Source organism: Myotis myotis, unplaced genomic scaffold (assembly GCF_014108235.1).
Source record: "Myotis myotis isolate mMyoMyo1 unplaced genomic scaffold, mMyoMyo1.p scaffold_m19_p_15, whole genome shotgun sequence".
Classification (NCBI taxonomy): domain Eukaryota; kingdom Metazoa; phylum Chordata; class Mammalia; order Chiroptera; family Vespertilionidae; genus Myotis; species Myotis myotis.
In genome coordinates, this window is record NW_023416319.1 from 5,204,762 (window position 1) to 5,218,004 (window position 13,243).

At 53.8% G+C, this 13,243-nt stretch overlaps 1 protein-coding gene across 1 annotated transcript; it reads right to left on the minus strand.

Moving 5' to 3' along the window:
- Positions 1 to 2,101: 2,101 nt before the first annotated feature.
- On the minus strand, positions 2,102 to 3,951 carry NANOS1 (nanos C2HC-type zinc finger 1). The gene has a single exon (XM_036335829.1). It carries the CDS (start codon positions 3,808 to 3,810, stop codon positions 2,950 to 2,952), a length of 861 nt encoding a protein of 286 aa, XP_036191722.1. The 5' UTR covers positions 3,811 to 3,951; the 3' UTR covers positions 2,102 to 2,949.
- Positions 3,952 to 13,243: the final 9,292 nt, after the last annotated feature.

Here is a 13,243-nt window from a genome sequence, read left to right on the forward strand (position 1 = left end):
TATATATTTTAAAAAAACAAAAAACAAAAACAAACACTACAATCTCATTAGTTGTCCATAGTGGCTACCAGGAGGAAGTTGGCATCTGTATGTGTGGGATATTTTTGTCAAGGATTACCTGTTGTTTTTTACCATTTTGATCGTGGATTTATAATTTTACAAGGCTGACACATATGGGACACTATGGGAGGTATGTTTCTCATGTGGCCAAAAACAGAAAATGAGGACTAAAAACTTGCCTTTTCTGTCCCTTAAAGTACATATATTTGTGGTATAATTTCTAAACATGTAATTTTGGCTTGTGATAAATCTTTGCCAGAGTTAGTAATTCTGCAGCTTCCAAAAAGGACTTCACAGGAAAATTAAAATTCAAAGACATTAAAAGGCACTGGAAACGTCTCCAGAGACAGGAAGGAGGCTAAGGCCATCCATGCCTCCGCGGTTGGTAAGGCTCCTGAGCATTCCAGTGTTTTGCTTTTAGCCAAATATGTAGTATGTTCTTACGAAAATAGGTTTTTTCATGTTATCTTTTAAACTTTGAAGAATCGGAAGGTTGATTTTAAATAGTGTGTTTAAAATGCTTTTCATAAGGGGTCTCTGGAGTATTAACGGTATTAACAATCTCTTCATATAACACTTTTAACGTTAGCTGGGAGAGTAATGCAGATTTGAGAGGGAGTGAGTGATATGGGGGTGTTTCAAGTTGGCTAATGTAATGGTTGCCAAACTAATTGTGAGGGTCTTCTGGATACCTTCCCCAATACTCTTCTGACATGGACTTGAACTCCTTGTTCAGTGTGTTCCCAGTTAGGCACATCCCACCAAGGGATTTGTATATTGAAGATATATTAAAGCTACATGCCTGAGCCCTGGAAACTGTGTCTATAATTTGGCTCTTAAAATACAAAGTAGCTGCCTGCTACTCCTGGTCTTGAAGAATATACTGATCTGTTTATAGTGACATGAAAAGTAGAACAGCAGTGGGAGTGGTAACAAATTCATATTAACCTGAAAACTACCCCCAAAGCACAACAAATTTAAGCTGATGTATTTTCTAGCAAAATGAGAGTAAACACATGGCTTTAAGCTGCTTGATTTTGGGCCCAGTCAAATCTGAAGTTCTAGGGCCTGGGGACTACGGCCCGCCGGATCCGGCCCGTTTGAAATGAATAAAACTAAAAAAAAAAAAAAAAAAAGACCGTACCCTCTTATGTAATGATGTTTACTTTGAATTTATATTAGTTCACACAAACACTCCATCCATGCTTTTGTTCCGGCCCTCCGGTCCAGTTTAAGAACCCATTGTGGCCCTCGAGTCAAAAAGTTTGCCCACCCCTGGGCTAGACTATCAGGAGTGGATTTCTTCCTGGCCAAGAAACAGTATGTCCTCCATCCCTCTCCCTTGATGCACCTTCCCTGAACAAAAAGGCTCAAAGCTCTCCCCAAGGTTATCTACGCCAGCCTCCATCACACCTTCAAAGTAGTGTTCAAGCCAATTTGCTGTGGAGGAAGGTAGCTGTTTAGTATGAAAGTCTAGCCTCTAATAACCTAGCTAAACTTTGAGAGTTCATGCATTTTGTGTTTCAGGTGCATTTCATCTTTATTTCCATTTTTGCCTCTTGTCTTGATAGCTACATGTCATGCTATGGCATTGAACTTGGTGGATTTAAAAATGAGGGTGGGAGGTAAAGTAGTGGTTAAGAACCTTTGATTAAGGATCAGGTTTAATATCATGTATGGTGGGGTTCCAGAAACAAACTGGAGTCTTCCAGTGAGAATGGGAACATAGGGAGGTCTTGCTCCTTGTCTCCAACCCCCTACTCTGTACATAATGTTTATTCTGGTTTGAGGACTGCCTAAAGCCAGACAGCCCAGAGTGGAACCTTCTTGAACACAGATTATTACATTAACCTTCCGGAGTGCAGAGGACTTCATCTTCCATTTAGTTTGAAAGGCAACAGGTGGAATGAGCTTTCCACTAGTTAGGAACCCTGACATGGAGTGATTCAGGGTCCATTCTCCCTCTCATCTCAGTGTCACAGTGTTGTTAAAGAACTGGAAAGGGGGAGGTGCACAGACAAAAAGCCAAGTAGCAAAGTTATAGGTAAGAGTAATGAATTCATATACTGTTACTGTATAAATACACAAGTCAATTTCTTTTAACAGCACCATTTCCAAGTGTATACACAACATGATTTATAGCGGCACATTTTTTAAAGGTGGGAAATGTTAGTTGCTACTTAAGTAATAAAAGACCTGGTACATAAGAGAATAAGGAGCTGTGTTCTACCTGCTACAGACGGTGCGTTTTTACACCTCCCGCTAGGACAGAAACAAGCCACACGGAGGGAATGCCCACACAAAGTAATACCGGAAAGTTTACTAAACCTTCCCTTCTCCAAGCGGACTCTACCAGGGGCTCGCTTCACCTGGAATTAGAATAACTGAGTAAGGACAACTAAATACTGTTTCAAACAATAAAAGTCATTTTGCCGACATTCCATAAAATCGCCACTTCTAAGTTCAATAAAGAGGCTTTTAAAAAAATATTCTAGACCTAGTAAAGTGCCTCCATTAATACAATTAAACACCCAAGATTAGACTGAGACAATTTCATTCCGATGCGCATCTAAAATAGGTTGAAGTATAGAGTAAATAAATAGCGCCTCTAAGTTGCCACGTTTCCGTTAGTGGGATACACAGCCTTCACCGTCCGGATGTGCACAGACTAGAAACTAGAGATAAATCAAGATTTTAGCGTCTTGTCTCAACCACAGGACTCCGAACGGCCGGCTTGCTTTGAAAAAACAAAACAAAAACCAAGACGACATCCCAAGGAGAACCGAGGACCGAGCTCCACGCCTCCCCAACAGGAAGAGACGGTGCGCAGACCAAACAGGAGAGTGGGGGGCGGCGACCCCGGTGGCCTCCGGCGGTGGCGGGCCGGCCTCAGCGCAGCTTCTTGCCGGGCAGGCCGTCCCTGGGGCAGCGCGGGGCCGGCCGGGCGGCGGGCGGCGGCACTTTGGAGAGCGGACAGTACTTGATGGTGTGCGCGTTGTCGCCGCTGGCCCCGCACAGGGGACACGTGTAGCGGCGCAGCACCGGGCACAGCACTCGCCCGTCGGGTCCCTTCAGGATGTGGGTGGTGTAGAGCGCCACCGCCTCCTTGTTGTTCCGGCAAAACACGCACACCTGCAGCTCGGGCTTGAGCAGCCGGGCGGCGGCCGCCCCGGAGGCCGCGTGCAGCCGGGGTTCGGCCGCCCACGCCAGGGCCCGCTCCTCGCGTGGTGCCGCCTCGGCGGTGGCCGCCACGGCGGGCGCGCAGCCCAGCAGCACGGCGGCGGCGCGACCAGCGAACGGGCTCAGCTCGGCGAAGCGCTCCTCCAGCAGCCCGGCCTCGGCGGGGCCCGCGCACAGGTCCAGCGCGCCCCCCAGGTAGCGGGCCCGGGACCCCGGGTCGTCGCTGTCGTCGTCGTCATCCTCTTCGTAGTCCGGCGGCCCCAGCGCCGGCCCCAGCGCCCCGGGCCCGGTCCCCGCGTGGGGAGAGCAGCAGGACGAGGAGGAAGAGGAGGGCGGGGAGCCGCCGCCGCCGCGGTCTCCGTTTCCGCCGCGGGCGCAGCCGAAGCGTTGCTCGCCGTCCACCGCCTTGGTGATGAGCGTGGCAAGCCCCAGATAGTCGTTCCACGAGCTGAAGGGTTGCGGGTGCGCTGGGCCCTGGGCGCTCACGTAGTGGGCGCTGGGCACGAGCGCCATGGGCGGGGGGGCGCGGCCGCGGCGGGGCGAGTGGGGCGCCCAGGGGAAAGCCTCCATGGGCGGGCTGCGGGCCGCGCGCGCCGCCTCCCCGCCGCCGGCGCGGGCGGGACGGAAGGGACGCGCGGAGCTTGCCCGCCGGCCTGCCGCGGGGGTGGGGCCGCCTTGCCGCCTTTTATCAGGCCCCGCTCCTCCCCGCCCCCCGGCCTGGCCGCCGCCGCCGCCCTGCCCCCTGCGCTCCCCAGCCCCGGCCACCTCGCCCGCGCCCGGGACGGAGGCGGAGCGGAGGCGGGCGGGCGGGCAGTGCGCGCGCTCCGCTCCGGCCCCAGCAGCTCCGGCGCCCAGCGCGCTGCGCCAGCTTTGCCAGCTGCGGGGCGGCTTTCATTCTGGGAGGGGGCGGGCGAGGCGCCTCCACGGGCTCCGGCGCTAATTGGCTGCCGACCAGAGCCCCCGGCGCCACGGGTGCCGCTCAGGACGCTGATTGGTGAAACGGGGAAGGGGCGTGCCCTGCCCGCGCACCCGGCGGGGAGGGGCAAGTGGAGCGGAGAGAAGAGCCGGGGAGGGGCGGCTGCTGGGGTCCGCCCTCGCCCCCGCCCCCGCCCCCGCCTCTGTGCCCTGGGTTGGAACAGGTGACTAGGACTGGGTTGGAACAGGTGACCAGGGGCTCCCTTGCCCTGGTGGTGATGCTCGCCGAGGACGGGAGCGGGTAGGTATGGCGGTGGGCGAATGCCCCGACATTCACGCTCCCATCTCCCAGCCTTCAATCCTCTGGGCCAGAAGCCCCGTCTCGCCTCCCACCTCCTCACTAGCATCTGCGGGGGAACTGGGGAGGCGGACTGGGCGCGATCTGAGGATACAGTTTTCAGAGCCGCCCAGCAATGAAGCAACTTCAGTCTGCACAGCACACTGCTGAGGTTCACAGAAGTTAGAGTTCTCGCCTAGTAAGTAGTCGAGGGACCCAGCACTTTCCACGGTGGCCTCCCAGCAAGTGTTCAGAGCCTGGATGGCCATGAACTGGTGACCTAGGTAAGGATGGGGACTGGGCCAGAAAACCTTCCAGCCCTAGCGTTGGTGTGTGTGTGTGTGTGTGTGTGTGTGTGTGTGTGTGTAGCTCTCCCCCCAGTCGCCCCTGCCCCCAGGATTGTACGGAAATCTGATGGGTATGTGCAATTTGAAAAGCAAAGCATTTTCACGATCACAATTGAATACTTTGAAATGAGAACTTTTTTTTTTTTTAATATATTTTACCGATTTTTTACAGAGAGGAAGGGAGAGAGATAGAGAGTCAGAAACATCGATGAGAGAGAATCATCGATCAGCTGCCTCCTGCACATCCCCTACTGGGGATATGCCCGAAACCCAGGCACATGCCCCTGACCGGAATCGAACCTGGGACCTCTCAGTCCGCAGGCCGATGCTCTATCCACTGAGCCAAACCGGTTTCGGCGAGAACTTTTTTTTTTTTTGTAAAAACAATGGGGAAAAAAAATCCAGATTTTTGATTAGGAGGGTGCGAGGTGGTCATGCCCTTCCAGGGGAAGGTGCAACACTTTTTTGTGTTTTCACAAAAAGGCACCGGGAAGGGCCCTCACGGGGTTCCCTTCTGGTGGCGGGGCTGGCAGGGCAGGGCTCCCCCTCCCCCGTGGCTATTGAAATGGGGAGCCGGGTGGCTGGCAGCTCTCACTGGGCCTGAGGCCACGCTCACAGCTCTGGCTTCACCCAGCAGCTTCAGAAGGGCCCAGGGGAGGATGCTCAGAACCTGGGCCTGGCACCAGTTACCACTAGAATGAAGGAGTGAATCAGAATGTCAGCAGTGGAAGGGGTCTCTGGGATCATTTGATCCAATTTTTTAAAAATATATTTTTATTGATTCCAGAGAGCAAGGGAGAGGGAGAGAGAGAAGCATCAAGGATGAGGGAGAGTCATTGATCAGCTGCCTCCGCACGCCCCCTATTGGGAATCAAGCCCGCAACCCGGGAATGTGCCCTTGACCAGAATCAAACCTGGGACCCTTCATTCTGCAGGCCCATGCTCTATCCACTGAGCCAAACCAGCTAGGGCCAGTCTTCCTGTACGGATGAAGAAAATGAGACTCAGGGGAGAGAAGGACTTCTTTTAGATCACCTGGTGACTATGTACCAGCAAGAACTAGGACTTGGGCCCCATCACCCCTGGCTTGGTGGCCTTCCTGCCATACCATGGACCCCAAAGGCATTTTGGCATCCATGTGTGCATCAGCCGAAATCAAGTGTAGAACACGGGAGACACTGGACGATGGAGCCGTGCCTTTGGCTTGGGCTGCTGTCCTCAGGGGTAATCCAGGGGCCAGGTGGCAGGCACAGGGAAGGACTGGAGGCAGTAACGTGATCCTGTTCTGGCCACCTGTCCGTGTGAGGGGTTGAAGATGTGTTTTCCTAGTCTCTTCCTCACCTCCTACTCCCCGAAGCTTGATTTAAGTCCCGAAACCAGGCAGTAATATTCTGCACTTGCCAACCCAGTTCCTTTTTCAAGTTTGTGTTGGCACCCGAATGAAAAAGCCATTCCTTTATTTCCTCCCCTTCTCCCACCAAAAATAAATACAAGAGCCCGTAAGGCGTGAGGCTCCTGCAGAAGCGTGGCAGGTTTGCTGACACAACTCTGAGCTCTAGCCATGAGAACGAGGCCCCCAGAGTGGTATGAAGGTTATTATTCTATAAATGGAAAATTCCACTCTGTTCGCACGGCCCTGCAGCCTGCATACTTTCAAGGTATGCAGACCTTGCAGGCGCTGAGGAGTGGGGGCCTCTGTTCTGAGGACAACTTCTGCCAGGGGAGTTTCAAACCGCCAGCTGCTGCGTTTGATTCCCTGGGTCAGCCCAGGGAGGGGATGGCCAAAGCGAGGCCTCTCTCCTCTCCTCCATGTTGGCAGCCTGCGGTTTGACCAGGAGAATAAAAACCTGGAAGTGCACCTGAAAAAGAACAAACGCCTTGATTCAGAGCTGCAGGCTGGGTGGTGGGTAGCGAGGATCCCCAGGAGACGCCCTGCAAAGGGGTGGACGGGACCTCATTGTGTCCGCAGGGTCTGGCTCCGTGCTGTTTCCACAGGCTGCTCACCTTGTCTGCTCCCAGCCCTGTCCACGGTCAAACACCAGTAAGTCTTTGACCCGGAAAGAATATCTGGGAGTGGGGCCCAGCGTGCACGAAGGCTTTTGTTTGGGGGACACACTGGCTCATGCACTGGGTGGTCATAGGAAGGCCAGGGTGGGTGCCTGGCCCCGCTCGGGGTTAACTGTACAGTGACTTTTGTTGCCAAGCCTAGGCCGCAGCCTGGCCATGAGCTCTCGGGCTCTCTTTGAGGCGGTGGGACTGACTTCAGAGATGCTCTTAGCCCCTCCGATGAGCCTGCCTTTTCTTCCCTTTCCAGAAGTCTGAAAGCAGACGGGGCTAGCGGAGTATGGCAGTGCCTTCAAAGGGCCACCTCGGGTTGGTGGAAGCAGGAAGACAGATCGGGACGGGCCTGGGCACCGAGGTGAGAGGGTGATGCTCAGGTTCCTCCTGAGTGGGCCTGTGGGCACAGGCAGGAGGCTCTGGCAGGGCAGGGGTGGGTGGTGGGGGCGCCGATGGGCTCTGCACCCCCACCTCTTCGCGTGGCCCCCGGCCTGGGCCGTCTTCTTTGCTGGCGGCAGAACTGAACCAGGAGAGACAACACACAGACCCCAGGCTTCTTGAGGCTCTTGAGAAACATGAGGTCAGCCCTGGGGAATGAAGCAGCTTGGCGGGCGTCCAGGCAGCTACAGAGATGCTGTTTGTCAGGCTCTGGGTCCCCGCTGACTCGCCTGCCAAGCTCTTTCCAGGGGCAGGAAGTGCTGCGCCCCAGCCCTGGGGGCTTGGATGCGGGTGGGGTGCCCTGGGGCAGGTTGGGGCGCTCTCTTCTGTCACAGTGTTGACTTTGTCTACATCCTGTCTCTGGCCGAGCTCAGAGTCCTGGGTACGGTGCCCCTACCCTTTGGGGGCTCGGAGTTCGCCACAGGCAGTTGAGAAAGCAGGAGGTGAAGTGGTGGGAGCTTGCTGGGCCTCCTGCAAAGTCGCATGGGGCCTCGGACGAGGGACTTATCCACTCTGGGCCCCAGCTCCTTCCTGTCATCAGCCAGGGGCTCATGGCGTGAAGTGGCAGCCACTCTCCCCTTCTCGCTTCCTCTTGTTCCAGGTGAGCCCCTCCCTCAGCCTCAGGGATGAGCTGTGCCGGGTGGAAGGCAGCAGGAACATCCCTTTTCCCTGGGCAAGGGCTGGGGTAGAAGGGGCTGGCGACCCTGTCCCAGGCCCTGACAGAGGAGGGAGGTGTGTGAGGAGGACCCTGGGAGGGAGTTCGCTCCCTTGTTGAAAAAGAAAACAACGCCCAACAAACCACCGCACCTCCTTCTGGCCACCTTCGGGCTGCGGGCTTTGGGCTGAGGGCACCCCGAGGGGCAAGTCTTAAGGACGGAAACTGGCCCACGGGTGGTGGCGAGCCTTGGGGACATTTCCCCGGGTGACTCGGTGACTTGCTACACAAGGGAAACGTCTCTGTGGTTTCCGCCACTGAGCCCGGCTCGCTTTTGCTCGCAGCCGAATTCATCCTCATTGAAACTCGGTCGTACGAACAAGATGCCCGTGGTGAGTCTGTCGGGAAGGCAGGATACGATATTCTGGCTGGAGGGAGGGCGGTGACAACCAGGCCGGAACGGTGCGCGTGGACAAGGGCAGGAAGGAAACCGGAGACGGAGAACAGGGCTTTGCGGGCCTCTCCTCTCCCGGGCGCTGCCTGGCGAGAAGCCTCCAGCTGACAGCAGTGAGAGGACAGGTGCCTGGCCAGGTGCTGCGGACCAGGTGCTCTACCGCCTCGGCTCACGGCCGACACAGCGGCCACGCGGCCACGTGAGGCAGGCACCGCGATCGGCCGCGTGTCACAGCCGAGGGGCAGGCCGCGCAGCTCACAGGCAGCCGGGCTCCCATGGAAACCCGTGTCCCTCCCACTGCAGGGCTGGGCCTGCTCCATGCACCTGGTCCTGCTCCTCCGGCCACGGGGCTTCTGGGCACACATGGGAGAGGCCGGTAGCGGGGGGCGGGAGGAGACGGTAGAGGGAGCTGCCCTGGGCACAGCGGGGCACATTGCGCCCTGTGTCAGAGATTGCCCCCCAAGCGAAACCAATTCCGTGTCAAAATGGTCTGGTGTTTTCTGTTTATCCAGTAGTGGGCTCGTAGGTACAGGGAGGAATCCCTTCTGCCCGTAACACACCTTCCCTCCTCCCCAGAACTAACGGGTTTGCTTTTAGAAAACTGGATTGTCCCCGTTTTGTTCAAAGCAGGATCTGCCTGGGCGCTGACAGTCTCAAAGACAGATGTCCCTGGGCTGATGGTGCTGATAATAACAGCAATAACACTGGCTCTCAGGCACTCGGCAGGAACTCAGATAATTTCTGAAGTCCTCCCAGCGGCCCTACAACGATACCCATTTCAGGAAAAGGAAATGAGGTTTGGGGAGGCAAAAGAGTGCGCCCCCCGGCCCAGCGTCCGCCAGCTAGATAGTGGGTGGGTATCCCCGAGGCCTGAGCTTGGGCTGCTGTACTTCCTGCTCCCTCTCCTGGCCCACGGACATTCATTCTGTCAGGATTCACTGTGTCCTGCTCCCCACCCCCTCCCGTGCTTGGCTAACCGGGACCATCACTCTTGCTCGTCTTCCACCCCTGCTGTTTGCAAGTGGAGAGGAGTAAGAGCTGGAGCCCCAAGTGGGGGTATTACACATAAGATGGTAAGCTATGCGGTCAAGGTTGTTTTCCAGTGGGCCTCAGGGTGGGAGTGCAGGGTGTGGGCCGGGGGGGGGGGGGGGCGCGCGAGGGAGATGAGGTCAGTGAAGGGGATGCGGCCAGATGGCCAAGCAGGGCTGCTGGGCACAGTCTGCAGGTCGTGCCCTGCACACGGCTTCCTGTTGAAGGGAGCGCCTTCTACTTTATAGACGTGGGGATACCTATTCGAGCGAATCTATGATCGTGTTCTGGCCAATCTGGAGCAAAGTGTCTTTTTCTATGGAATTAGTCTATCATGGCAGTTTTCTAACAGGTGGAAAAAGATGTCTTCTGCATGCTGTACCTTTTCCCAGTTTGCCTGAAGCTTGGCTCTAGCCAGAGATGTGAAATGCTAAGCTTCTTTAAAAAAAATTTTTTTTAAAAAAATTGATTTCAGAGAGGAAGGGAGAGGGAGAGGAAGAGAGATAGTAACATCAATGATGAGAGAAATATCATTGATCAGCTGCCTCTTGCACACCCCCTACTGGGGATTAAACCCACAACCTGGGCATGTGCCCAGACTGGGAACTGAACCATGACCTCCTGGTTTATAGGTCGATGCTCAACCACTGAGCCATGCTGGCCGGGCCGGGTGTGAAATGCTAAGCATCTTGAAAGTGGGCCTCAAGTTTGCCTTCAGCTAGGTGCCCGAGGGCCGGCTAAAGCTTCAAGTGAGAGTGTCTCCCTAATAGAGCTGGTGGGGCAGGTGCTGGTCCTGGTGGGTACAGAGGGAACAGCTGCCCTGTTGGGAGGGACGTTTTAAAGATGGCCCAAGCCATTTCAGACGCCTGCTGGTCTTACCTGACTGACGCGTACATTTCCCCAGCTGCCCCTCGTTCCCTGGGGCTGTCTCGTGCCCTGACGGTGCCTGTCCACGATGGCACGTTGGCAGTCATGTCTGTCCTGGGGCTCCTGGACTTGGTGACCAGAAAGGACGCAGGTGGTGGCCGAGGCGGGTGTAAGGTGAGCAGCCTCGCGCGGGTCATTCCCCTTCTCTGGGCCCGGTTTTCTCTCGTTTAAAACAAGTGGTTGGCCCAAGCGTTTTCTTGGCTCTTTCTAGCTCCCACGTTTATCTGTTGGCCATCAAGGCCTTTCTCCGGAGCTCCTGGAGCTCACACTCTTCATTGGGCCGGCAGACAAGCAGACAGGTGTTGGTGGGATGCTGGGGTCCCGCCCCAGCAGGTCCAGGGGTCCCCAAAGGTGTGGACGGAGTCGGAGAAGAAGGAATGACACAGAGGCAGCGTTCAGTTGATCAGCATGGTTGGGTTCTCTTGCCTGGTTCTATTGCCAGGTTCTGTAGGTTCTCCAGCCAGGTTCTGTCCAGGTTCTCCAGCCAGGTTCAGTCACCAGGTTCTAGTCAGGTTCTCTTGCCAATTTCTGTAGTCAGGTTCAGTCCAGTATCTTTTGCCATGTTCTGCCTCTAGGTTCTGAGGCCAGTTTCTGTCCAGGATCTTTTGCCATGTTCTCTCCAGCAAAGTTCTTCTGTCTCTAGGTTCTGTGTAGGTTCTGTGTAGGTTCTGTGTCTAGGTTCTATGTCCTGTTGTCTTGTTACATCTGTATTTATACCAGTTGATTCCAATCCTATCAATCTCTATTCCAAAGGTTAGGGCGTTTCTTATCTCCATTCCAGGGAGTAAAGATTATGTAGCTTAAGCATGATTGTTCGTAGTTAAAGTGATTAATTACCCGCCTGGCACTTAGTTAAGGGGTTTTATTCCCTCCCTAACTTCAGGGGAAAATCCCTACCTGGGGAAACAACCTTTCTCAGAGAGGTGACCTTGGTGAAAACACATAGTGCCAAGAAGGTGAGCAAACATATTAAGAACAGTATGCCATATACGCCAGGTCCCTTGAAACAGCAAGGATGGACCGGCGCCCGGCAGTGGGACGCCAACTGGTGTTCCCTGGCCACTGGGATGAATGACCACCAGCAGAGGGGCTGCACACACTGATTTTCTCGCCATTCTGGAGGTCGGAGTCTGAAATGGTCTCGCTGGGCTGAAAGCAGGCGTCTGTCTGCATGGCTGCTTCCTTTCTGGAAGCTGTAGGGGAGAGTCTGTTTCCTTGCCTTTTCCAGCTTCTAGGGGCGCCTGGGCCCCCTCCTGGGCCCCTCCTCCTTCAAAGCCGCATCGGCGAATTGAGTCCTTCTTACCTTCCTATGCTGCCTCCTCTCTGTTTTCCCTCCCGCTTCCCTCTTCCATGTTAAAGGACCCCCGTGATGACATTGTGCTCATAATCCAGGGTGATCTCCCTATTTTAAAGTCAGCTGATCAGCAACCTTAATTCCACTTCCTAGTTTAATTCCCTTTGTCGCATGAGGTAACATAGTCACAGGTCTGTGTGGCCACTGCTGTGCTGACCACACCAGCTGAGTGACCTTGGGCAGGTATTCTCTTGAACCTCAGCTTCTTCATTTATAATAGTATTTCTTTTTTTTTTTAAATCCTTACTCAAGGATACCCAGACAGGGGATTGAACCCTCAACCCTTTTGGTATAGGGATGATGCTCTAACCAACTGAGCCATCTGTCCGGGGGCAAAACAGGGTTTCTTAACCTCAGTTCCACTGACATTTATTGACATAAAGAAAGAATTGTTTTGTTCTGGGGATGGCTCTGTGCATTTTGGGGTGCTCAGCAGCATCCCTGGACTCTGTCCATTAGGCGACAATCACAGCTGCTTCCTTTCCCACAACGTGACAGCCCAAAATATCTCCAGACTTTGTCCATATCCCTTGGGGGCAAAATTGCCCCCCGTTGAGAACTGGCCTATAAAATGGGTATCTCAGAGTGTCGTTACGAGGATCAGACAAGATGGGGAGAGTGGAAGGTTTGACACAGTGGCTGGTGCGCAGTAAGGTCCTCTGAGTGGCGGCTGACTGTATTTTACATTTCTGGATGCACATTACTGTTACGATAATGAAAACAAAAGTTATCAGGAATAAACTTCTGGCAGTTGGGCACTAGTGGAGATGAAATATCCACAAAGCCCAAGGTACGTTTTTAATGAAAGTAATACAAATAAAATTTAATTATTCAAATAGTGGGTTCATTCCTAATATGAAAAATGCTAACAGTGTAGACAAGGCTAATATTTTCCTTCACTTCCCACCCTCTATCCTTTCTTTCCCAGAGGTGACTCCTGACTGTAAATGCCATGAGGACAGGGACTTCATTTGTATTTTTCATCATTTTTTTCTCCAGAGGTAGGAGTGGTGCCAGGCACATTGTAGACATTCAGTTCATGTTTGTTGAATAAATAAATGAATGAATGAGTAAATGAGTGAGTTCAGTGTGTATTCCAGTTCTTTTAAAAAATTTGCTATATAAATCTTAGTGGCTGTTGTTATTATTCCCTGTTCCACAGTTTACTAGCTCAGTGGTCAAGTCCCCTAACCTCACAGAACTTTAATAATTTTATTGCAAGGCAGGGTTAATAATACCGCCGGTGGGGTTTTTACGAGGTACGCCACCTCTTAGGCCGTACACTGATGTGGGCTCGCACACACATTCTTTTACAGTCAGTACCTCTGAGATCCTATGTGTTGTTCTGAAATTTGCTTTTTTCACTTCATATGTCTTAGGCGTTTTCCAGGCCAGTATATATAGAACCATCCCTCCTGTGTAGCTACTGCAAAGATGAAGCGTGGTCTATTTAAGGGCTGGTGTCAGACTCCCTGCTCTCCAGCTCCCC

Excerpts from the sequence above, each read along its gene's own strand:
- NANOS1 (XM_036335829.1), bottom strand. The coding sequence starts at position 3,810 with ATGGAGGCTTTCCCCTGGGCGCCCCACTCGCCCCGCCGCGGCCGCGCC.